The sequence below is a fragment of the Pezoporus occidentalis genome, unplaced genomic scaffold (assembly GCF_034315485.1).
Source record: "Pezoporus occidentalis ecotype Australia unplaced genomic scaffold, CSIRO_AGI_Poc_V1 ctg106, whole genome shotgun sequence".
NCBI classification, from domain to species: domain Eukaryota; kingdom Metazoa; phylum Chordata; class Aves; order Psittaciformes; family Psittacidae; genus Pezoporus; species Pezoporus occidentalis.
The window spans coordinates 1,900,589-1,925,416 of NW_026912843.1; the positions used below are offsets into that span (position 1 = coordinate 1,900,589).

Sequence of the window (24,828 nt, forward strand, 5' to 3'; positions counted from 1 at the left end):
CCTTCTTCACTGTATGGGTTGGTTTTTGTGCCTCTTGTTTGCTTTTCCCCTTGTGTACAGGGGCAACCGATACTGGCACGAGTTGGTCCTTTGGTTTAGCTGCAGGGATTATCACTGTGGTTCGAGTGGCTGCAGTGTCTGTTGTCAGGGTTGGTGCAGCTGCTGTGCTGCCTGTTGCTGTTGGGGTTTGAGTAGCTGCTGTACTTGTCACTGGGGTTGGTGCAGTTGCTGTGCTTGGAATCGGATTAGCAGTGTTGTCTGTTGTAGTCAGAGTTTGAGTAGCGCTGTACTTGTCAGTAGGGGTGGTGCAGCTGCTGTGCTTGGAGTAGCCATGCTGACTGTTGCTTTGCCCTCAGATCCAGAGACAGTTTTTTGCTTTGAAGGTGCTGGACAGTGTTGACCAGGGCTCTGTAAGCACAGGCCAAGCCCCAGCACATTGCCATGATTTGTGCCTCTCTGGTATGGCCAGAATGACCACACACCTCCTTTGAGTGTTTTACTGATTTTTCTGGGTTTTGCCCTTGTTCAGTGGTGAAGTTCCAGAGCACTGGAGGGGCCCACTGACCTACATACTTGCCCATACTGTCCCATACACCCTGCCACTCATGGCTGTCCAGCCTCGGGGAGAACCTCCTGGTCCTCCTGTATTGTCATCGAACCCCAGACAAGACCCAAACCCGGCTCTGCTGAACTCTTGAGATCAGACGAAATAGTCGTGGGTGAAACACACTCTGTATGCATGCCAGCATGGTGATCCCCATCACAAACAGCAGGCCAAGGGTACCCAAAGGCCATTCAGATCCTTCAGAACTCTCAGATGATGCTGTAAATGGTCTGGTGGGGGGCTGGGAAGGTAAGGGGATGTCTCCTTCACAGGCTGACCACCCGAGGAGGAAACAAAAGGTGTGTAATTGCTGAACACTTCTGTTACATACCTCCCAAAGTATAGAGGTGATGAAGAACCCTTCATGCCTTATCTTGGGCTCCAAAAAGAACCATTGTGGTTTAAGCCCAGCCAGCAACCCAGAACCATGTAGCTGCTTGCTCACTCCCCTGACCTCTTCCTCTCCCTTCTCCCAGAGGAATGGGGAGGAGAATTGAAAGAATGTAACTGCCATGGGTTGAGATAAGAGCAGTCCAGTAACTAAGGTGTAACACAAACCACTGCTGCTGCCACCAATGATAATAATGATAAGGGAAATAACAAGGGGAGAGAATAGAACTGCTCACCATCCACTGACTGATACCCAGCCTGACCGAGCAGTGACCTAGCCCTTCCAGGTAACTGCCCCCAGTTTATACAGTGGGCATGCCGTGCTGTGGTATGGAGTAGCTCTTTGGTCAGTTTGGGTCAGGTGTCCTGTCTCTGCTTCCTCCCGGCTTCCCCTCCTCCTTGGCAGAGCATGAGACTGAAAAGTCCTTGGTCAGAGTAACCATTACTGAGCAGCAACTAAAACCATCGGTGTTATCAGCGCTGTTCCCAGGCTGAGAGTCAAAATCACAGCACTGCACCAGCTACTAAGGAGAAAAATGACTGCTACTGCTGAACCCAGGACAAGTTGTTTCCAGAAGGGTGAATCTCAGCTCCCCCAGCCAGCTCAGTGCTGTTCCCCTCTATTACCCGCACGTTCTTACGCTGTTGTGTTCTCTCCCCGTGTCTCTCTCTTGGCTCGCCTCCTCCTTCCCGTGAAGGGTTGTTTCTGCTCTAGCAGCTCAGAGCTGGTTGCCAAGTGCTGCAGCAGCAAATTGCCCTCCCTGTCCTCCTGAGCAGGGTCCTGGCTCGCTGATTCAAGGTCTCAGCCGTGCAGGTCTGGGCACTGCTGGAGCACAGAGGGGTCACTGGGGCTGTCCCTCGGCTGCTCCCAGAGCCCTTCCCAAGGTGCCTGTGCTTATCCTGAAGCACATACTCTTGAGTCCCTCACTCTCCCCATACAATAACCGACACAAGCTCCTGGTGCTGTTAGTGCACAGTGTTTACAGCCTGATCCTGGGTACAGGTTTTGTATCTCCAACAGGATTTACATTTTGCTGTGGAAGCAAATACAGACTTGTAATTATGTGGGGTTTGTACCAGTTAGGAGGCTCCAGGGAGGTCTTTCACCACTGAAAGGGGCCGACAAGAAACCTGGAGAGGGGCTTTGGACAGGGACCTGTAGGGACAGGCCAAGGGGAATGGCTTTAACCTGCCAGAGGGGAGACTGAGCTGAGCTCTTAGGCAGAAGCTCTTCCCTGTGAGGGTGCTGAGGCGCTGGCACAGGGTGCCCAGAGAAGCTGTGGCTGCCCCATCCCTGGCAGTGTTCAAGGCCAGGTTGGACACAGGGGCTTGGAGCAAGCTGCTCTAGTGGAAGGGTCCCTGCCCGTGGCAGGGGTTGGAGCTGGGTGAGCTTTGAGGTCCCTTCCAGCCCAGCCTTTGTCATTGTGATTGTGTGTTTCAGATGCTGCCCTGTCCCTCAAACCTCCCTCATTATTTAGGTGTCCAGAGCGCACTCGCACCCACTGGGTCAGGTGTGCTCACATCCTGCCTTCCCGCAGTGCTGCTGGGGGGGATCAGCCCCTCCAAGCTTTCCTGGTTGATGACGGGGAATCCCTGCTGGACATTTCAATGCACTTGTGGGGCAAGCAGAGTGCCTGGGTGCTGTGCCACAGCTCCGGGGCACCTCCAGGCTGGGGCTGTCTCTCCACTGGGCAGCCCGGCACGGATGGGGTTGGGTTTCGTGGTGGGTTTGTTCCATGGAATCATGGAAGGTCCTGGGTTGGGAGGGAGCTCAGGGCTCATCCAGTTCCGTTTCGTTGGTGCCCGTTTCCACTGGCAGTCAGCTCGTGGCGTGTAGCTGAGAGGTTTTGAAGCACGGAGGTTGCATGGAAGGGCTTTGTTTATAAAGCAGCACTCCGAAGTCCAGGCTCTCATGGCACTGGAGCTGGAGCACCACGTGCTTGAGCTGGGGAGTCTGCCTGCAGGGGCTCATTTCTGTAACATGGGAGGTGCAGCAGCTCTCAGTTCACTGCCCACACTCTGGGGATCCCATGGGTTTAGAAGGGGACCCCGTGCAGACATCCCTCACTGGGGCTTCCCCGGACACCCAGCTGAGCACCCTCCCAGCCCCAGGGGCAGAGCATCTCCAGCAGCTTTGTGCCGGCTCCCGATGGGCAGCACAGCCTGAGGCGCTGCAGGGACGGCACCCTCAGCCCAACAGCGAGCAGAAGGTGTCCGAAGAGCTCGGAGGGGCAGATTTCAGGTAAGACAACCCAGTGGCTACAACTGGCAGCCGTGGGGCCAGGTCATTTTAGGTGGGCTGTGTCAGACATTACAGCAGCACATTGCTACGTCAGTAAATGTAGCTCTTAGGGAGTATCCCAGGGAAACAAACCAAGTCATAGAGAACAACCCGGTGGTTCCCTTTCAAATCCAAACTCCAGACTTAAGGAATTTGGTTTGCCCCTGGTACAGACTGGCCCTGGGGGTCCCTGTGCACAAATTACCTACATGCTCACAGGCTGAGCTGGCTGACACTGATGCTTCAGCCCTGTGCCTGGCCTCGCACACGAGAGTGGACGCTGCAGCGTTTGTAACCTGAGGAACTAAGTCTGAGGTCTCACAGAGCAGTTTTCACTTTTCTGGTTTAACTGCCACAGATGTTTCGTGTTATTTGGACGTTCTAAATGAATTAAACTGTATCAGCCAGCAAACGTAGCATGAACGGGAACAGAACCACGTGAAGGGGGTTAATTGGTGGTTTGTTCTTTACGGTGGGAGATAACTTCTGGCCTTTATTTTGCTGTCACACCATCAGCTCGTCTTTAATTGCTCATCTTTCAGCGTCCCCCCCAGGACATAAATCACACTGAACAGGGTCAGACTCTGGCCCTTTGAGTGTCAACGTGTGAAACAATGATTCATGAGCTCCTGTGGTGACCTTGGTGTGTCAGGGGCTGTGCTTGAGTTTCGCCATCTCACAGCTGGCCTCCGCCTTCCAGAGGCAAAGCAGGGCTGCAGCTGGAAGCAAGCAGGATGCTGGCAACAAACTCCCTGTCTGGGGCAGCTGGGGCAGGGCCACCACGCTGCCAGAGCCCGCAGCAGCCTTTAACTGCTGCAGCACTGGGAGACCCAAAGTCCTGCTTCAAATGGTGCTTCCCTGAGCGCTGTGCAGCAACAGCACTGAAGTGACGCAGTCCCAGTGACTGATCCCCGTGGTGAGCCCATCACCCAGTGATGTTACAGGTTTAACTGAAAAACTGCAACTCTCTTTATGAGGAATTTTGGATAGAGAGAGAAAACTTCACCTGAGAGCCCCTTTTTTTCTGGCCAGCGAATAACTGCTGCTGTTGGAATGTGTTACCAGACACAACTGACCTTGCTGGGATACTTCAGAGGAGGCTGAGCTGTTAGGGGGTTAGTGGAAGGGTAGAGGAAAAATGAAGTGTAACCTGGCATCAAATCTGAACAATGCTCATGGAAAATCTCTTGTTTTGTGCGAGGCTTTTTTAAACATCGATTTAATATAATAATTTATATTTTAATATAAATAACCCCCAATTGTTGGTTTTAAAAACCAAAGCAAAGGGGGCAGTGCAGGCTGAAGGCCAAGGCCAGAGTATGGAGGGTGCTGATTACATACAAGGAAGCCCCTTTAAGTGGGAGCTCAGTGGGACAGCACAGCCCCATCCTCAGGGACACTCGACCTCCCTGGACCCCCCTGAGCACTGGGGCTGGTGTTGGTGCCTGCAGTGTGCTTGGCAGGACAAGTGTGGCCCCTCCAGGGCTCTCTAAAGGTAAGCAGGTCGTTGATACAAGCTTAAACCACCACTCAATCCCGTCCCTGGGAAAACACATCTCACCCTCGGAACCTCAGCTCTCTTCATTTAGCTCCAAGGAAACAGCCACACGCATCCCTAACAAGGTAACTCAGGTTTAAATAAAACTGCTTTATTTATCCTCTTTATATAAAGTTGTGTATTTTACACTGTTAGACACAGTTCCATTTGGTAAACTCGTTAAATGGTTATTTCTAAGGTGTCAGATGCTTGAACTGCAGAAAATGCCTCCCAGATACACACTGAGCAGCATGTGCTGCCAGGCCGGGATCAGAAGGTCCTGTCCAGCGGGTGGGAGCACGTGTAGGCTCTCTTCTCCAGGATGTGCTTTGCAGCTTTCTTGATGTAGTCATCCAGATTTTCATCTGCATCTGAGGAGAACCAGAAGGAAAAGCTACCTCAGGTGCCATAAAGAGCTTTTCTAAGTTCCTTTCCAAAAGGCTTTTAGAACAGAAATGCAGCAGCTGCCCTCAGTGCCACGGAATGAATTAGCTTCCAGAGAAGACTGGTTACTGCAGACAGAGTCTCACAGAGCCAGACCAGTCCTGGTCAATACATCACCAGATCAGTCCAGTACCTCATCAATATCTGTATTCCCTTAACGAGAGCGTTGGCTACTCATAGTCTTTATATTCCTCCCCACAGCTGGAGAAAATCCCTGCAGTTTGGTTTATGTATTAAATGAAGACTCTTTCTTCATCTGGTACCAGTTCTGTTCATGTGAATTAAAAGCAGAGCAGAACTACTCTGCTGGTCACATCAAACACACATGCACCTACTTTTCATTAGTCTGTGAAGTATACGAGTATAAAAATGATTGGATTTTACAGAACTTACATTTTTCTAACTGAGCCATGGCGTAATTATTCTTGAAATACGCTTCTGTGCAGAAGATGTTGGTGAGGAGCACCTGTGAGAACAGCAACACTCAGGTGAACACTGGGGACTGACCTGCACCACGCAGCCCGGTGGCAACCCAGAGCCACCCCGATGTCTGCACAGCTGCACTGGGAAGCTGTGGTTCTGCCTCCCGGCAGCACTGCCCTGGGAGCCAGCCATGGGTGCTCAAACTGGGCTTTGCTCTCTCCCCACAGCTGCTGAGGGCCAGAGCTGGGACAGCCCCTTCGCTCCACAGGGACCAGAAGAGGGTTTTGGTAGCAAGTCCAGGAGAGGCCCACCCCCACCAGTGAAGACAAAGGTGAATCGGTTTGGGTTTGTCTAACACTGAACTGTATCGTTGCTGTTACCACAGAACTTCAAATACAATCACTTGTGCCAAACTCTCACTTCACTGTCAATGAATTTATTGACAAAATCCTGTTATTGTTACGTGTTATGTTGATGAATGACTGTATGGAAAGGACTGCATGGTAGCAACAGGTTTAGGAGACCATGCAGACTTGTACTTCATTCATGAACACATGTGTGTGTGTTCAGCTACTTTCAACACCCAGACAGCGTGTGGAGCACTGAGAGGCAACTGCTGTGGTTACTGCAGCCCTGCACCAACCAGGTCAGAAGCACTCTGGTGCACTGCCTTACAGAGAGTCTGCTGTGGTAGATATAAACCCGTAACAAACAGAGAGAGCAAGCTGAAGCATGGTGAAAGCCACGTGTCACTGAGGCCTTGCAGCGTGGCAGACATCAGGATGCAGGCCTGGCTGGGTTGGAGCTCTCGTAAGGAAGCATCACACTCCTGCACATGAGGCCCAGCGCCTCTTGATACAAAACACGTTGGGAGGCAGAATGGGAACAGACCCTGGTTGTGAAGCTCCAGACACAGAATGGTGTGACTGATCCTGAGGGTACCCACCTCATGGTCATGGTTTCTCAGACCGATGCTGATGGACCGGCTGGCTCTGGAAATAGCTGCTGTCATTGCATATAGATTAATAACTATATCTGCCACTCTCTTCAGGACCAGCTGCTCTTCCACGATCGTCTACAGAAGTGATTAGTAGTTGGTTGTCAATTTAAAACCTTAACCAAACACTTTTTTTCACACTTTGTATTTAGGGTCACACTTATTCAGCACAGACAGGTTCTCCCCTAAGGCAGAAAGCTTTGGATTAACTGCGCTCTGCCTTGTAACAGCCCCTTGGCTGCAGCCAGCCCTGAAACTGCTGTGACTTGAACCCACTTGGTAAATGCCCCAGTCACTGAAATTTAAGTACTAACTATATCAACCTGTTCAAAAAACGCATGAGGTGAAGTGGAAGGTGTGGGGCCTGGTCTGAGAAGCGTTCTCAGCACACACCAGTGTCACAGAATTGAAAATCCAAGGTACTCAAGGATCAGTGCTGCTGTAGCTACACCCTCTGCACGGTGTTACTACAGGTGCGCTTGCTGTACACCACGGCTGACCAGTTCAAAACCTGCTGGAATAGCTCTTGCTTTGGGAACGGGGCAGTGGGTCCCAGTGACTGCCACAGCCCCTGGGCAGGCTCACTGGGTTTGTGCCTACAGGGGGAGAAAACAACTAGTGCAGCAAGACTGGTGGGGTCTGGCCTTTGTTTTAAACCTAATTTGTTCATCATGTGTTACGTAAAGGAAGTCCTGGCTCTTGCCATACACGGAGTCCACTCAAGATTCTAGTGAGGCTCCTCTGGTTGGGGTAAGCCATTCAATAACAAAGGTAACAGAGAAAGTAACGGGTACCTTGCCAAACCTACTGAGCAGGCCTCTCACGGTTGTGCCAAAATAGTAAACGTTCTCTTCCAGTTTCTTGCCACTTTCCTATAAAATAAAATACAGAAAATACAACAATTTGAGTGGGTTTCTGAGGGCAAACCAAGCACACCCGCACCCCCTTACACCGGATGTCCAGCCACGACAGGCCCTGCCCAGGGAGGCATTCCCTGAGGAGCAGGAGCCCGGATGATCTCCCTAAAAGGAATGGGATTATAAAATGTTGATTCTTTTCCAAGGGGAAAAACCCCACTGGTCAGATGCAACCCTGGTGTCCTGAAGCCCAACTAACATTCATGCACAGCAAACCTGCTGCAGGTTATGAGAACCCTGACAACTGAGTTTATGTGGCAGTACTGTGTGAGCTCACCAACAGGGTCAAATCCTGGTTCTACCTTGGAAGAAAATGTCCAGTGCCATATCTGGCTGGGCTGGTTCAGCCTGGAGAAGAGAAGACTCCAGGGAGACCTTAGAGCAGCTCCAGTGCCTGAAGGGGCTGCAGGAAACCTGGAGAGGGGCTTTGGACAAGGGCCTGTAGGGACAGGCCAAGGGGAATGGCTTTAACCTGCCAGAGGGGAGACTGAGATGAGCTCTTAGGCAGAAGCTCTTCCCTGTGAGGGTGCTGAGGTGCTGGCACAGGTTAGAACTAGATGAGGCTTTGAATTCCTTTCCAACTCAACTCTCTATGCTGATCCCTGCAATACGACTGCAAGTGGGTCTGGAGCTAGAGGACACTCCACTCCAGTGTGAGGCTGGGTCAGAACTGCTCCAGTTCAGACAATCCCCCACGTCCCACTGCAGCTCATGGGGTATGGACCTGAAGGAGATTCCACGTTGTTCGGGTTCCTCATGGAAGGGCAAGTCCCAACAAATCCTCATATGTGTGTGCCTGAAATGGCTGTGTGGGGAACGGGGGGAGCAGAGATACAGCACAGGAACAACCACCATGTTACAGCTTTTCAAATCACTGACATGCCAGGAAAAACAAACCTTATCTCTTTTTGTATTAACAGAACATTCATCATAAAAATGATGCCATGAGTGCTCCAGTATGTACAGAAATGGTTCACAGCAATTCTTATGTGAAACTGTTACTGTTAAACAGGAAAAAATCCTGTGTTTTGTAACTGAGCTGATTATGAAGGGCAGCAACAGACCATTACAAAGCCTTTTGTATGTGAAGGGTCAAATGGATTATTAAATTGGATATAAACCTGGAATTGTTATAAATAGACTTAGAGCAGTCTTCATTTTACCTTGGTGTGTACCCACAGTACCTCAGTCCTTATCCCTGTGAAATGGTATAAACATCAGCTTCTGTTTGTGCCTCTCCCTGTTCCTATGCACCCCGTGTTCGGCACAAACAGGACACTGGGATGTGACAGCAGTGCAGGGAACCGCTGCGTGGCCCAGTGTGCTCCAGGAGCTGTGTCCCCCTCACCTGCAGGCTGGGATGCACCACTCCACGGTCACCCACGAGCCCCAAATCCACTTTTCTGCCCATCGTGTCCCGTAATTTGTTCACGAACTCGCCCAGGGCCACTCCCACGTTGCCTTTCCTGATCTCCCTGCAGGGCCAGGTACAGGACAGCTGTTAAAGGCCATTAGTTTGTGGAGGGTCAGAAAACGACGCTCAGTGCTCTACCCAAACACCTGCACATTGTCCCAGAATCATCAGCTCTTCTGCTCCATTTCACTATGAACAGTTACACAGCCTCAGAAGTGCACAGCAAGGGTCACACTCCGCTCCTCTCACAAGGACTCAGGACGTACAACCCAGCTGGCTGAGCACTAAACGTGAAGTTACACAGTTTTAATGACTGGTCCCATAAGAAAGGATTTTACACAAGCTGGAATTACAAAACAAAGTCCAATCGGGACAAGATCCCTAAAACATGCAAAACCAATCCCCCCCAGCCTATAACACTGAAGTACCTTTTCAGGCAGATAATACACTGGAGAACACTGCAGGGACTTTCCTACAGTTTCCTCTCTTGGCTGTAACTGAACAGTTAAAAGATTCTGACCAATTTATTAGAACTATTAGCAATAAATGAGAACCTACTTAATTCTGTCAGTCAGGAGTTTGCCCACGTACTGCATCCCCGTCAAAGCAATGTACATGCGCAGGATTTCGTTTGTTCCCTGCAAGAAACAGCACAACGTGACACCAGTCTCACAGCAAAGTGGTTTTAACAGATCTACATCAGCTCTGCTTCTAGTCTGTTTGCTTCCTGCCCCCTAATCCTGCTCACGATGTCTCAGGAACTTGAGCTGTGCTTTTCCCTGAGATGCTCTAAAATGCATCTGGACCGAACATTACAGTGGCTGTATCATATACTCAAAATTATGTAGCATTTCAAAGAACAGTCCTTCAGTTAACAATAAAGTTCCCAATAGCAATAAGTGTTTCCCAGGCAGGTCTGTTTTTATCAGTCTTCCTCTTCTGTTGTCCTCATATTAAAACGTCACCCTTCGTCTGTCCACAGCTGTTTGCCACTTTGCTTTATCTCCATTACAAATTCTGATTCTATTTCACTGTAAAGTCTCATTATTAAACATGTGTGCATCACAATGAAAAAGAAACCAGACTAAATGCATCTGGAGTAAAAAGCAAACGCTGCATTGCTCTGGTAAAGGAACACTTAAATAGTTGTGGAACTGCACAATATGCCTGTTTGAAAGCAAATGCAGACCAAGCAATTGAGATTATACCATAGGAGTTGATGTCTTGAGTAAAGGGATTGTATGAGTGATTGTTTTAATACTGATGGCTGAAGAACAATGATCAGAACACAGGAGGCTGGTCACACGCAAAAAGCACCCCATGTTAGAAAGCTCTCCTCATACTGGATTCTGATTTTATTGGTCAGAACATCTGCCAGGTAAAAACCCCGTATATTATTGTCAGCAAACCCAGTCTATTGCTACTTGCCTCAAAAATGAGGAGTATCCTGGTATCTCTGAGGTACCGCTCATAGGGGTAATCTTTCATATAGCCAAGGCCTCCAAGGATCTGCAGTGCTTCACTTACACAAGTCCAGGCGCCTTCAGAACTGAACACCTGCGGTGGAACAGGAGTCTCATCACCATGCTACTCAGTACACAGAGAATACAATCCCAGCCTGGTTTGCGTTGCAAGGGACCTTAAAGCTCATCCAGTTCCAACCCCTGCCACGGGCAGGGACCCCTTCCACTAGAGCAGCTTGCTCCAAGCCCGTGTCCAACCTGGCCTTGAACACTGCCAGGGATGGGGCAGCCACAGCTGAGATGCTGAATCAACAGTACGTGGGATGTAGAGAAAACACTGATGTCTGTTGTTTCACTTTGCTGATGTTTTTGTATCCCATGTCTAAATGCAATACCTGAACCTCTCAGCAACTTGGAACGTCAACTAAACAACATGAAAGGTGTTGTTCACCTACAGCCATACCAAGCATTTTCAATAAGATGAATTACCTTGACCATGGCTGCCTCCATGGAGCAGTCTTCAAAGCCTGGCCTGTCCATCATTCCTGCAGTGAGGTAAGCCATACTCTCCATTATATATGCTTTCACAGCCATAATACAAAACTTCTCCTGTCAAATAGCAACGAATCATATAGGAATCATACAGTAATTCAGGTGCAAAGGCCACAGTCAAGCCTGAAACTTTAAGAGCACAACTGCAGTATTTGTATGTTTAAGACATTACCAAATACTAATAAAAAGTACTGCTGCAAAATGATAATGGAAAGTGCAAAAACATGACATTTATTCATTACATTTATCATTCCAGACATTTAAAAGATCAGTGCCCAGAGGTCTGCACTTAATGCTACACAAACTCAATACCTCTGGCAATTTCTCTAACCCATTACAGCCAAAGGACTGCCCCCCCCCCAAAATCTACATCCTTGCACTCAGTCAGTACAAAGCACAGGGCTTCTTTTATTACCTGAATTAATCCAAAGTCACTCAGTTTCTTATTGAACTGTTTCCTGGTACAGGCATACTCTGCTGTCAGTTCTTAAAAAGAAAACAAGAAATCCCTCTCAGCACTGTAGCAGTGACAGAGCCCTGCTGGTGACTGACAGCGACACAGCTACCTTGGGAAAAACACCCTCAGAACAGCCGTGCTGGTCGAGCCTGGGGACACTGTGCCAATGGCTTTGAAACAAGCACCTGAGGTGTGAACCTGTGCTCCTGGTGAAGAGCAAGGGGAAGGCACCTTACTTACCTATGAGTTTTACTGCTCATCCATGACTTTAGAGGGACTTCTCTTACTATCTGGGGTAACTACTGGTAGAAACCAATTTTAGAACTGTGTACAAGCTTTGAGCCAGTTACTCAAGTGGGAGGCTCTACAGGAGATTGTACCTTGTAAAGGCAACAGCATACAGGCTATTCTCTTAGTGAGAGCACCTCAGGAAAATTAAAAGAGCAGCACTAACCTTCCACTGTATGACCTGAAAAAACTTTGGTGTTAAAACACTGTAAAACCAGGCTTTTAATAAAAAAACTAACAGTATTTTAGTGTTTTAAGGAAGCCAAAGCATGTTATGACTGGCAATGTAGCCATGTTGTTATGATCAAGACCCATGTTACTGTTCAGAGTTAAGTGCGCTCTGCACCTCAGGCAGAGCAGTTTCTGCAGGGACTCAGCAATGCAGAACACAAAATGCACCCACCTATCAGCTTTTTGATCATTCCAGCAGAGGCACTGCCCATGCTGAACCTTCCACTGTTGAGGATATTCATGGCAACCTGTGAAGAAAAGGAATGGCGTTTAGGCAATGCTGCTGCCACAGAACTTCCCCTCAGGCTACGAGGGTCACTGCTGTCCTGCTTCATGTTTCCTGAAGCAGTGATTTCCTGGATTTCATTCATCACCAGAGGCCACTTCCTACCCCAGGACACTCCTGACACCCACCCTTGTACTGGTAAGTACAGCATTCAGCACCCAGCAGTAATGCTTCAACACCAGGCTTTAAGGTGACCTACTACATCCTGTTTCATATTTGAAATGGTTTTCAGTGATTCAAACTGCCATTAAGGCAAAACGTAGATAAAAACGTACTGAATTGCAACCAGACAAGACATCCAAACCAGAGAGGACTGCTCAAGTTCAGCAGATGAAGAAGAAAACAGAATGCTGTTTAATGTGGGTACACAGCAGCAGGGGAAGGTCTCCTCCAGCCTTTTAAAGCTTACCTTAAATCCCCCTCCGACTTCTCCAATTACATTCTCTATTGGCACTTTTGTGTTTTCAAAATGCACTTCACAGGCTGAAACAGAGAGTTACCAGCTGTGAATTCCTACACAGAAGTACTTAAAGACATTCAGGAACATAATCTACTGGTTTTGTAACAAGAAGTGCAGTTTTCCTAATGCGCTGTTTATGACACATCACATATGCTTGGGCAAAGAAGTTAGAATTTGGGAAAAGATGGTAGCTGACATGAATTACTGATGTGAAATATTCAAAATACACTTCATGTACATTGTGTAACCAGGGAACAACAGTTTTGTCTCTATTTTCTGGGACTGATACAGCTGTCAAGTCCAAATGCTAGATGGTGAAAACCTATAACCCCCAGTGAGCTCAAGACGAGCCGATGAAAACTCACTGCTAGATTAAAGCCACTCAGTTACTGAATATTCCAAGTAATTTCTCTCACTGCACAGGCAGGGAAGCATTCCCACATGCAGAACACAACACCACAAACTGGATTTCTAACTTCAGACCCTTCATTAGGAAGGACCCACAGGAAAAGCTGGGAAAAGGAACAGGGAACTTACACTGCTGTATGGAATAGATACTGATGTACCTCTGAATTCAGAGGATCTAAACACATGAGAACATTAAAATATCAAACCAGTTTCTGTGAACAATTTTAAGCAATTCTTACTGTTGGATCCTCGAATGCCCAACTTATCCTCAGGTTTCCCATGGGTGACTCCACCAAAATCCCGCTCTACAATGAAAGCAGTAATTTTGTCTTTCAATTGTCCATCTTTATCAACAACCTCAGTCCTCGCAAACACTGTGAAGATATCAGCAATGCCACCGTTCGATATCCAAACCTGTTTTAGGAGAGGAAAGTTGCACATGAAATATACCCGTTTCACCCTGGAGCGCTGTTGTTGAGTGTTTGCTAACAGACCAGCAAAGAACAGAGTGGTGAAAAATTGCTGCCTCTTCCCTTACATTCTAATGAGTGCTCTGCTCCTGGTTGTGCCTCTTGTGAACACACTTCCAAGGAAGGCTGACCGCAGAATGGCAGGTTCAGAGCAATTATAAAAATAGGCAGTGATAGAGATTAATAAATTAAGTTAAAATCCACAGAGAGTTTCCTCCAGACTGTTCCTTGCCATTGCTCCTTTCAGCAAAAATGTTCCAAGCAGCCCCACTTCCAATTCAGTGTCAAGTTTTCTTTCAAAACCACCTACAAAATCTGGCATAAAGAATGAAGAGGGGAATCATGGGTTTAGGTTTCTTTCAGGCTATGGTGTCACAAAGGGGGCTAACTAACTGCTCAAGTTACTTAACTGACCTCCCTGAAGCTGCACACCGTGAGCTGGTGATACAGAGAAGGAACACAGGCTTTTCACACCTTTCCTGCCAAGAGTTTAGGGAAGGTTATTCCCCAAAGTATGGCTTTTCCAGCCTCTGTAGCTCAAAACCAACACAGGCTGTCCTTTGACAGGGTCATTCCTCACTAGCTTGGAAACCTTGGAATTGTGCTGCAGCTGCCAAGCCGACTTAGCAAAACCAACTCACAGCAGTGCTGCTTCCTATAGCCCCGCAACAAACCCCTGTGCTGATCCTGTCTGTGAGTGCATAGAACCATAGAATGGTCTGAGTTGGAAAGGACCTTAAAGCTCATCCAGCTCCAACCCCTGCCATGGGCAGGGACTCCTTCCACTAGAGCAGGCTGCTCCAAGCCCTGTCCAACCTGCCCTTGAACACTGCCAGGGATGGAGCATTTACCACTTCTCTGGGCACCCTGTGCCAGTGCTTCACCACCCTCACAGTAAAGAACTTCTTCCTTGGATACCTTGGAGCCATTTAGCAAGAAGTGCTTCCCATCTTCACTGAGGGTTGCTCTTGTTTGGATGGACGCAGCATCACTTCCACTAAAAACCAAACGAGTTATTAATATTACAGAAATAAACATGCTTTTAAAAAACAAAACTGCATCTTTTCCCTCTTCCCATCCTTCAAAAAATAATGTTTGCAATTATATCGAATAGCAGCATATAAATATCAGTTTTGAGCTAGCAAGGAAACAGGAGCGTCAACAGCTCTAAAGAAACCTACTTCAGTGACCCAACAGGACATTTCTGCTGGCTAACATGAGGTATTGCTCTTGCACCTTGACCAGAATGTTCAGGATACCAAGCAAGCAGCTGTTTTGAGCTACACCCTGAGCTATGTGAGCATACAATGAACCTGTCATCCTACAGCACATGAAATGTCTACGTTGTTCTTTACAAATGCACACCCTGGTTTTACATCCATGTGAAAACCGGCTCCACAGAACTGAACACCAAACACCCGACAGGCTGTCAGTGAGCACCTCGGGCGCATCAAATACCTTCTACAGGAGTAAAAACAGCAGGTGAATTACAACAAAGCAGTAAGAGCTTTACATGCTGTGATTAAAAGTTCACTCCCTCTCAAGTCACCACCTCAGTATGTACCAAACAGCACATCCCCTGCACCTTGGGAGAAGTTTCCTCTTTCACAACTTCAAATGCCACCATGGCTCACTGCGGGCTTTCAGCCAAAGACAGTTGTTAGGTTCTTGGAAAAGCCATATCTCAGCTGGTATTTCAACACAGATTGGCTGCTTCTGTGCACCAGAACTAAGGTCTCCAAGAGACTGAAGCTGAAGTTACTAAGACCAGCAATCTTTCTAAATAATACTGGGCTAAAGATGTTTGAAGACTTTCAGAACATGGTCAGCCCTTGCTACTCACCTGCATGTTACTTCCAACTCCCTTTCATGGACATTTTGTTAAAGTAACTGCTAGTTTCAATTCTACCTGCAAGTGAGGTGGCTTTCACAGGGTCAAAGCCCAGCTTAGGAGTCTTGAATAAAACCCATCACTGGTGGCTGGCAGGAATCTACATCACAGCAACAGGGCAAACAGCAAGCGCATCAAAAGCTCACTGAAAGCTGTTCTAGCAGACAAGAACTCGGGAAAGACAGTTTCAAGCTATAGCTCTGTGTGGACGAGCAAGGTTCAGCCTCTAACATCCAATTGGTCTCGGTCCTTCAATGTTCCCTTTACAGCCATGTATTAAACTATGTGCTTGTAAAAGTGTACCTCTTCTGCATAAACAGAGTTTGAAACATCAGCAACAGTCAATGAATGAATGTAATAAAGGTAACTGCCTTTGAAGTGGAGGTGCCGCTATAAACATATTTTTCCTGAACTAAGGAAAAACCAAAATGTCTTCACATTATTTTTGGCAGCTCCCTCAATACTGGCTTTTATAATTCTGAAAAATAACTGAAAGCTTCCTAGAGCAGTTATAAATAACGGCACATTATTTCTAACCTAGCACAAAGTATCCCTTCAATTCAGATTCAGTAATGCCAGACTAAGTGGACCAGTTCCTGGGATGGTCAGTCATTTAATGGGAACTGCTATAACCAGCACACAGGGAAGGAGGGATTACATGATCTGAAGTGTACCTATAAAAAACACCACCACCACAAAAACACCACCAAAATAAAAGCCCTGACCTATAGGTCTGTGCCACAAGCACCAAATAATAGATTTAATATATTAACCAGTCATTGTAATGAAGATAGAAGTAATAAATAATCAATAATCAATAAATGGTGTTTTGGTGCTTTCTGAAGCTTTTGTGGTTACCAAGACAGTACCTTCCAGGCTCAGTGAGACAAAAAGCTGCAATGTGCTCCCCAGACGCCAGTCTAGGCAGGTACTTTGCTTTTTGTTCATCAGTGCCAGCAATGAGGATTCCCTGCAGAAAGAAGAAATAGAAAACTCCTCAGCATCAACCTGTGTAAAAAAGAAATGAAGCTGAAAAGCTTCCCTAAGTTCAGGAAGCTTAATTTGCAGATTTTATGGCATAACGAGACGGTTTAATACAGGGTGGACACAATTATTTATCAGGCATTAAGATGTGTCACAGCTACATCACACAGCTCTTCAAGTGCCCATAGGAAATGGCTTCCTGCTAGGACTGCCCTCTAGGACAGGCTTCACTGATCTTATGCTTTAAGTGAAGACTGAAACTGTTGCTCTGAAAGACACTGACAGTCCTCCCTTCACAGTGTGTCTGACCTTCATTAATACCAATGTAGTTTTATTTTAATAACCCCAGAGGCAGCATTTTCAAAGCTCATCTCAGAACACAACACACGATTTACTCAGGTTCCAAATTCTTTCATTACACAGCATTCCACAAGTTTGTGTGAGAGTGCACTTAACTTCCATTATCTGTTCAGCAGGTTTCTTACAAAGGACAATCAAAATACAAAACCAAGATGACAAAGCTACATAATTTCTTCTTGTTATAATGAAGTTACTGCTATTTCAAGCTTCAGGCTCCTACCATCCATCCACCACTAAAGCTAAATACCCAAGGCTGTACGACAGGAGTTTGAAATCCACAGTCGTGCTATAGTACACTGGTCTTGGAGAAGTTTTCTCCCCTAAGCTCCCCAGTCTGCAGCCTCACTCAGCCAGAATGCAGCCTCCTGAGTCCTCGGCATGGCTTTCCCACCTCCCCATAATTTTAGCCCCCCCTATTTTATTTCTTTCAATATTTATTCTACCTACTGTATCCATTTGGCTCAATTTTAAAAAAACTTGGCATCACTTAAGGTATTTTTTCACAGAATTACCATCTCAGCGCTTCCTGGACTAACAATTTCCTCATGTACTTCACACCCAGCCCTTACACTGCACAAAAGCCTTGCACCGAGCCACTGGCAGAGGGTGCTGGGGCACCAACAACCAGAACGTTCCACCTGAGCGAGGCTTCAGAGTACTTCTTATTTGCTACATCCCCCACTCCACACCGAAACAAACTTCACCTCACCTCTCCTATGCATGTTGTGTAGAACTACCTCACGTAAGAGAACAGCGTTACCTTAAGCCCAATGGCTTGATGAGCTGCCAGAGTAACCGCGATGGACCCATCTAAGGAAGTGATTTCTCCCAGACGTGCGTACATGGTGTTTGACAGACCAAGGCCACCTGCAATGTTTTAAGTAGATACCTTGCAATTTAACTTGCCCCTTCCCCAAAACATCTCTTTCAAATGCAGAAACATCACAAATGTCACTGTTGACTGAAGAGCCTCTCGGTGCAGACTGGATGTAGTGTCCACAAATACAGGATAAAGAACAACCCTTCAAAGATGTCCTTCATCAGAAAATGTGAGTGTATCAAGACACAAACTTGACACCAGCACATCCTTTCTGGAGGAGTGTTGTGATCTGCTGCTGCAGCCACAGAGACTATTTCTATGAAGCTTCGAAAGAACAGAAGAAAGAACATAAATCAAAGCTGCATCTGCATGAGCCTAATGTTCCAGAATTTTATGTTCTCAGGACTACAAGTCCTGCTCCCTATAATTTCAGAGTATTTTATATGTTGCTGCTAAACAAACAACTTTAAGACTATCTTTTATCCAGGTTATAACTCTCTGCTTGGGAGAGTGGTCTTAAGTGAGGATAATGAATACTGTATTTCAGCAGGTGTCTCTATAGTCCCACTGTTTCATTCACACTGAATAAATACACGAACAATTAATCCACATCACTGCTTCTTACACCCTTCCCCTTCTGAACACGCTTCTGTGAATTAAAGCTCCTCCTACCTATACACTTACTTCTGTTCCCCTTCCTGACTGGGGCTGGGTTCAGGAGTCACCTTGGAGACTACTAATGACATGCACACTAATTCCACTGGTGCCCATGTTAAAGAGCCTTTATTCCATCACTCACATGAGCTTAATTTTCCCTATTAATGTTCTGTATTTTAATGCTTCTGGCAAATATGCCGCTATGAAAAAAGAACCATTATGAAAAATCCCATGCAATGCTGGAGGCACTGGGTATGTGTGGCTGAAGAGTTTTAAAATGCAGTGAGCACCAGCAACAAAAATACAGCAGAGCAGGTTCAAACTACAGAAGCTGGGAAATAACCTCATTAGAAGCACACTAGTTATGGCGCAGAAAGAAGTAGCTTGTTAACTCCTAAACACCTCTCTCTCCCTGTATGGGTTCAGGTGCTCTGTCCAGATCTTTCTCCTCCCAAGACACTATTCTTAAGAGAAAACTGGAGAGAGCTTGAAAATCTCTTTTTCTAACTGACTCTCGCATCGTATTTCATGAATTCCATGAAAAACATCTAATACCATTTCTAATGCATTTTAAAAGCATTAATTAACAATTAATTAATCAACAGCAATCACACCATGTTACCATACATGCCAGTTTTCCAACATACTTTAATGATTCTGTATATAAACACTTCAAGAACTGAAATCAGTGCAGCACGGCAGCACTAGTTATGTTGCCTAATACAACAGAAAAGGTTTAGCAAAAACTGCTATGAAAAATAGGGTTTTACTTTAGCACCATGCAAATACTGAACTATGTCTCCAGCTTCCTGTAGCAGTACTGTAATCACTGAAAAAAAAATGTATTGTTTCCCACTATTGTAAAATCAGGTATCTTCCCCACTGAAACTATCTTTTACAGCTGGTCAAGCAGTTCTGTCCTCCTCTGAGCTGTTTCCTTTGAAGTCTCCTTCTTTTATAATAGAAAATGACAAGGCAATGATCTAAGCTCTTCAGAAATTTCATGTAAAGTATCAGGGTCAACCCCAATTTTTACTTTATGCTTAAGACCAACATTTTCTTGAAAATTCCTTTGCAAATTTAAGTATTAATCCACTGAAGAACTATTGTCTCTGGTCTCAGTTGGCACTATAATGCCCTTTAACACATGAACTTTCTGTTCCACACTGCATAAGAATGATTTTATACAAAAGCCTTACTTTTAATAAACAGACATTGTACTTTTGCACTTCTATATGGTCAAACACATATCTATCTGCCAATGACACGTGACAGCTTTGATGGATCAGTTCCATGACCACGTCCACTGGAGTCTGGACCCAGTACAATTTTCGGAACCATCAGCAAGATCTGCAAGTCCCATAGGATGCCAAGCAACTCTACTGCATCCAAACAAATAACAAAAAGGAAAATCCTATGCCAAGAGGAATTTTCACCATCTAAGAGTAGTTATCTAACTCTGGCACCCAAGGCAGGAGTACATGGAGCTCCCTCCACAGCCACCTGACATCCATGGTGCCCACATCCCTGGTAACTGGGGAGGAAGACTCAGCTCCTGATTATAGTCAAATGCCTACACATGGAATAGTACAGACACAGCTTGCAAGACCCCAAAATGCAATACATACAGACTACTGGGTTATTCTTTTGTGATCACTTACCATACTCCTCTGGAATCTGCATGCCAAAAAGACCCAAGTCCTTCAGTCCTTTTAGAGTTTCAGGTGGGATTTTTGCATCTCGATCAATCTTCCTCGAGTCCACTACAAATACAGGAGGTTTTATAATTTAAAACTGTGTTTCTTTGTGCAGGAAAAAAAAACTCTGAGGCTGCAGAGTTCTCCAGTCAGAGCCAAGGTCACTGCGTGCTCTGAGCCAGCAGCACTATGATCTCTAACCCAACTAGCAGCCCGAGGGCTCAGCGCTGAGAGACGGCTGCTGCTGCATCACACTCCTCCCTGCTCTCATTTCCCTCTGGTCTTCTGAAACGCCTTTAGAAAAGACACAGGGCTTGTTGCACCACCGACATTCTGCTCACCTCTACCTTCACAAGAACCACTCCTCCTAGCTTCACCCTGAGTTACCAACTGCCCTGTTTGCCCTCCTCCCTGTGTGCCTGGAAAAGTCTCTGACAACGCCGAACTGGATGTTTTTAGCCTTTTGATGGCAGTCACACAGGCAAGTCCTAAGCCCTGCAGAGGGAATTCCCAATTCTGTTTCTAGAAAGCAATGCTCCACTTAAGTAGCCCACCTTATTACACCAAAGTCAAAATACAAGGTCCCAAGAATACTGATTATAGGTGTAAAGTCACAGCACATACAGGACTTGGAAGTGGGAGAGATCAATTTATTATTTAATATTCTCAAACATGTCTGCATGTACAGGTTGTGCATATCTGTGTTAGCTGATTCCATGACTGGAATAACAAAGTGCTTCTAGGATTTTCTATCTGAACTATGTCTAGGTCATGAAAAAGAAAAAAAAAAGACATAAATGCGTTAGTCACAAAAATGTTTTTCTTCTGAGTTATTTGAATTCTTGGGGATTAAAAGAACTGTTCTGTCCGGTGGCAGTGAAAACAGAATCACATGAAGCAGCTCAGGAAGGCTGCAAGCTGCAGCAAAAGGAACAAAAGCTGTCTGTCCAAAAAGTACCCAGAAAGAAGCAGTGGGGCTTCCCTAAAGAAACCTCACATTCACCCCAGTCAAAGGATGCTGTAACTCCTGTATGGAACAGAGCAGTGGGAGGCAACTGAACATTCTGATGCTCTTCTAGGAGAGGATATTTAGGAAGAAAACTGTATTAAAGAATTAAATTAAAGAACTGAAAAAGAATTCTTGTTTCTCAGGCTAGTGTTTAGCTACACAGTGCCAGACACACATCTGTGTTCTGCCATCAGCTGCTCTGGGGAGAGAAAGGTGGATTTTTACCTCTTCCTCCACTACACCCACACAGACCTATCCATGGTGTCTAGAATTTGTCCAGCTCTGTAGCAGCTCTGAGGAGCTGAATTTCCTTACCCAGTGCCAATCAAACCAAGTTTCTAACTGTGTGAGGCTGCCCTCCTAATATATTCTTACCACCCCTGTGAGTTACCTTGCATAATGTAACATTTAGCTACTAAAATTCAGAAGTAGTTGGGAATCCAAATAAAGATGAGCAATTTCCACCTTCAGGTAAGACTTTATAACTTGACATTTTTATTCCTCACTTAAACATCAGGTTTTTTACTCAATAAATGATGTTTCCCAACAGAGCAGAGAATTGAAAACGTCATCTGCATAAAATCTTCATTTACAGTCACTGAGCAACATTACGCTTTCATAGCTAAAATACCTGGATCTCACAAACTGTGGCTTCTTCAACCCCCTGCAGTGTTCTGCAGTCTAGACCCAGCACCTTTGTCTGGGGAAGATGGAGCCCACACTGTTTAACTGCTTCAGAGACTGCTGAGTTGTTGCAGAATAAATAGACTTATCTACTGCAGCACTACAGGAAGAAACACCCTGCAACCCTGTTTGTAATGGGTATGGCTAATACAACTTTTCCCAAATAGAGTCATTACTCCGATGCTGGAAAACCATACATGCTTGTGATTTCTCACAGCTTCTCAATGAGTCACCATTTATGAACATCTCTGCTGAATTCTCCTACAAACAGGTTTGGTACAATAGCAAAGTTTAAAGGCTTCAGAACAAATTCACAATCTATGGAGGGGCAAATAGCATAATATTCAACAGAGCTAAGCCTGAGTTCACATCCTACCTCTAACCCAGAGTACTTTAATTTCCTGCTTTTCTCTGTTCATTTTTTTTTGTTTTGAAGATTTATGTCTTCTCAGCAGCACCCAAATACTCCATATAGAACAGCCATAAATGAGCATGTCCAGAGAACCAGCAGCAGGACGTGACTTAGCAATAAATGCATAAAATAACGTAAATATTTTAGGTATTATAATTTTATTCAACTGTTACAGTTAACTCCATTTTAATCACTAAATAAGAAGAATAAGAAACCAATAACTATACCTTCTTCATTGAAGAATTTTTCTACAGGTCCTACGAACTGGTTCATCTCCTCCAGTTCTTCATTGCTGATTTCTGGAAAAGGGAAAACTTCTTCCTAAAATGAGAAGCAATTTTTTTTTTTTTTTTTCAAAAAAAGCCCCATGACTCATGAAATTGAAAAAGAGATCAAGACCAGACTTTTCATATGCCAGACTCTAAAACACACGAAAATTAAGAATTGTGGAAAATATTCAGAAACAGCCTTATCTGATGAATTCCACAGGACTCAACTCCACTACATATTAAACCAAATCAGAATGGACTAGCAGAAATCAGGAACATCAGGGAGTAACAGAGATTTCTAAGAGCTATGAGGATGATGATTCATCCACCATCAATTCTGTCAACATAATCCCATTTGCAGGTTAAAATAGAATTAATTTTAATTTATATTGGAATCAGTTTACTGTTGCACTGTTCCCAAAGCTCATCCCATAAACGCAGCACACTCCACCTGGTTAATGTCACCAGTACAAAGGTTAGGCAGCCCCACACTGACCTTTATCAGCACCTGGTAGTTCGGTCATACACTCAAGTGGTATGACCAGACAGGCTTGAATAAGTAAACCCAAGCAACTCACACAAGTGAAACACTACCTGAGTTTCTGCTTCTAGTTTTTATCATCCTTCCCCTTTTAAATAGAAGAGTCTACCTCTGCCCAAACAGAACTGCTCAGGATAAGCTGAAGAACTGTGTCAGCTTCAAAATTCATGATCCAGTAAATGCTACAGTTTTCCAGCAAACTGTTGTATTGAGATTTGAGGGGGGAGAAAAAAGATTTTAGTGTGATGGAATCTGAGTGGCAACTGTCAACACTTTACTTGACAAGGTATGTTTTGGAAGTTGTTACTGCTCAACCATTTGAGTTATTCCTTCTTTCAATTTACTTAGCCCTGCAATCTCTGATGACTGCACACTCCGAGCCATGGATTAACAAGTACTGTTTTAATACAGTGCTCATCTCAAATTGGTTACTGCTTTGTTCAGTGGCATCTCAAGACACAATAAGAAATCCAATCTTTAATGCACAGAATTGTAAGCACAACCTTCCATGAAGTCTTGTTCCTTGAAGTAAAGAGAGGATAAATTGACCTAATTTTTGTGCAATGCAGTTTTCCAAAGCCCAGAGCCTAATTACAGACACTTGTGTTTCTGTAGGGAACTTGTTAGGCTTGCAAGGCCAGCCGGTTGCTCTTGAGCATTCAGAATTACACCATGCACCTGTGTGCCCCAGGCTTGGGTAAGAGCGTCTGGAAAGTGCTCATGGGAAAGGAGCTGGGGGTGCTGATTGATGGAGCTGAACATGAGCAGCTTGTGCCCAGGCAGCCAGGAAGCCCCCAGCATCCTGGCCTGGATCAGCACCAGTGCGGCAGCAGGGCCAGGGCAGGGTTTGTGCCCCTGCACTGGGCACTGGTGAGGCTGCACCTCAAATCCTGGGTTCAGCTCTGGGCCCCTCACCCCAAGAGAGACATTGAGGTGCTGGAGCGGGGCCAGAGAAGGGCAGCGGAGCTGGTGCAGGGCCTGGAGCACAAGTGTGATGGGGAACGGCTGAGGGACCTGGGGGGTTCAGATGGAGAAGAGAAGGCTCAGGGGGGACCTGATGGCTCCCTACAACTGCCTGACAGGAGGATGGAGCCAGGAGGGGCCGGGCTCTGCTCCCAAGGAACAAGGGATGGGACAAGAGGAAATGGCCTCAAGCTGCACCAGGGCAGGTTTAGATGGAGCTGAGGAACAATTCCTGCCCCAGAGGGTGCTCAGGCATTGGAACAGGCTGCCCAGGGCAGGGCTGCAGTCACCGTCCCTGCGAGCGCTCACACAGCGTGGAGACGTGCGGCCTGGGGACATGGGTCAGGGGTGGCCTTGGCAGCGCTGGGCACGGCTGCACCCCACAACCTTAGGGGCCTTTCCACACCTCCACCCCCCCGCGGGCCGAGACCCCCCCCCAGCCGCTAACGGGCAGCAGGGGCGCGGCCGCAGCGCGCCGAGGAGCCGTGCCCGGGCCCGCCGTGCCCCGCTCCGCGCCCTCCCGGCCCCGCTCACCTTGCGCAGGGCGCCCATGAACAGCTCCTTGGCGAACGCGGCCCGCGGCGGGGCCGTGCGCAGGTTGCGCGCGAGGGCGGCGGGGCCCGGCAGCGCGGAGCGCAGGGCGCGCAGCACCAGAGCGCTCATGGCGGCGCCGCACCGCGCGCGACCCAGTGACGGCGGCGGCAGCGACGCGCACGTGACCGCGCCCCTTCCCGGCAGCCCCCGCGGGCCCCGGCTGTGGGCGGGAGGTACCGGGAGCGCGGGGTCGGTGCGGGAGCAGCAGGGACGCAGGGACTGTGCCCTTGTGGCCGAGAAGGCCAATGGCATCCTGGGGTGCATTAGAAGGGCGGTGGTCAGTAGGTCGAGAGAGGTCCTCCTTCCCCTCTACTCTGCCCTGGTG

General features: G+C 46.8%; 1 protein-coding gene and 1 long non-coding RNA gene across 2 annotated transcripts; one reads left to right on the plus strand and one right to left on the minus strand.

The window, feature by feature from the left end:
- Window positions 1-3,111: 3,111 nt before the first annotated feature.
- On the plus strand, window positions 3,112-6,081 carry LOC134164726 (uncharacterized). Its single transcript, XR_009965224.1, has 2 exons — window positions 3,112-3,236; window positions 5,907-6,081. It is a non-coding gene; the product is annotated as an uncharacterized LOC134164726 (long non-coding RNA).
- ACAD9 (acyl-CoA dehydrogenase family member 9) lies at window positions 4,904-24,577 on the minus strand. The gene is made up of 18 exons (XM_062620618.1): window positions 24,444-24,577; window positions 22,364-22,457; window positions 19,996-20,097; window positions 17,618-17,724; window positions 16,383-16,483; window positions 14,541-14,619; window positions 13,392-13,566; window positions 12,694-12,767; window positions 12,171-12,246; window positions 11,438-11,508; window positions 10,960-11,079; window positions 10,436-10,564; window positions 9,566-9,645; window positions 8,942-9,068; window positions 7,471-7,548; window positions 6,626-6,754; window positions 5,650-5,722; window positions 4,904-5,183 (listed from the first exon to the last, which is right to left on the minus strand). Exons 1-18 carry the CDS (start codon window positions 24,570-24,572, stop codon window positions 5,083-5,085), a joined length of 1,845 nt encoding a protein of 614 aa, XP_062476602.1. The 5' UTR covers window positions 24,573-24,577; the 3' UTR covers window positions 4,904-5,082.
- Between the last annotated feature and the right edge of the window lie 251 nt (window positions 24,578-24,828).

Coding starts and splice junctions, on each gene's coding strand:
- ACAD9 (XM_062620618.1), bottom strand. CDS start 24,572: ATGAGCGCTCTGGTGCTGCGCGCCCTGCGCTCCGCGCTGCCGGGCCCC. Junction 9,646..10,435: donor GGATACTCCTCATTTTTGAG/GCAAGTAGCAAT, acceptor TGTTTCTTGCAG/GGAACAAACGAAATCCTGCG. Junction 6,755..7,470: donor TGCTCAGTAGGTTTGGCAAG/GTACCCGTTACT, acceptor TCACTTCTGTAG/ACGATCGTGGAAGAGCAGCT.